The 1,111-nt window shown below is 44.9% G+C and overlaps 1 protein-coding gene across 1 annotated transcript; it reads right to left on the reverse strand.

The window, feature by feature from the left end:
• Positions 1-90: 90 nt before the first annotated feature.
• On the reverse strand, positions 91-1,107 carry LOC144219054 (tripartite motif-containing protein 75-like; the record flags this gene model as incomplete). The annotated part of the gene is made up of 1 exon (XM_077749038.1): positions 91-1,107. A coding segment is annotated over one exon (1,017 nt), but the record flags the coding sequence as incomplete, so codon positions are not given.
• Positions 1,108-1,111: the final 4 nt, after the last annotated feature.

A 1,111-nucleotide genomic window follows, 5' to 3' on the forward strand; every position in this document is an offset into this window, starting at 1 on the left:
GCTTAACCAAATGAGCCACCCAGGCGCCCCTACCTTCCATTCTTTGAAACAAACAGAACAAAAACACTATTAAGATGGTCCCGGGAGTTTTCATTCACAATCTATTCCAGCACAGATTCGTAGAGGCTTGGGATCGGGTCCTATGTAGAAAAAGGGCCTAAGAGGTCTAGTAAAGGTGTCAGTGAAAGTATAGATGTGAGATTTCTCGGTCATGTTATAAAATGAGATCTCACCCAGCTCATAGTCCAAGAAAAGGCCAATGCCTCTGGGTTTCACGTCTAACAGTAGCAGTGCTGCGACAGCTCCCACTGCCTTATATCGGTCCCCCTGCAGCTGAAGCCTCCAGCATCCCTGCCAGGCTGACAGAGATCTCCTGGCCTTCGTGGGAAGAGAGTCTTTGCAAATCCCGACAGCCCATTCAGACTTGTCTCCCACTTCGACCTCCCAGAAATGCCTGCCGGAATTAAAATATGGAAGACCCAGAACCACCATGGTAGCTGTAAATCTTTTGGGAAAATAAGGAACATTTTGTTTTTTCTTTGCAAATTGCACATATTTCTTATCCTCAGAGACAATCAAGTTAGGGTGTGCCGTCTCAGGGTCTAGGGTAACATCTACTCCAAATTTTTTAATAATTTTCTGCAACGCAGAATACTGGGGAGGAAAACTACAGCCTTCTCTTCGCAACTGGATTGAGAAAATTGACGGACTGATCTCATCCTCAGACTTCTTATAGAAATGTTTAATCTGTGATAGCAATTCCACCTCAGACAGCATGCTGTTCTCTACTACTTTACTTAGCAGACCTTTGAGTGTGGAAATGTAGTTTGAAAATGCAGTTATGTTTGCATTCAGTTTCTGCTGAATGTCCTTCTCTTCATCAGCTAACCTCGAAAGAACTGCTTCTTGATCACGTTCTAGAAATTGCTTCAGGCACTCAAATTCAGCGAGTAATTCCAGCTTTTGGTTTTCTACTTTCTCTCTCAGCTCTACGGGTTTTTTGCTTTGAACGGTTATTAATTTCTGAATATCGGCCACCTGCTTCTTCAGGGGCTCAATGTAACTGCTGAGCCTCTGCCTGTGGTGAGAGGCGGCCTCCTCCGCGGGCCTC

This window comes from Crocuta crocuta, unplaced genomic scaffold (assembly GCF_008692635.1).
Source record: "Crocuta crocuta isolate KB4526 unplaced genomic scaffold, BGI_CrCroc_1.0 C28434526, whole genome shotgun sequence".
Lineage (NCBI taxonomy): Eukaryota > Metazoa > Chordata > Mammalia > Carnivora > Hyaenidae > Crocuta > Crocuta crocuta.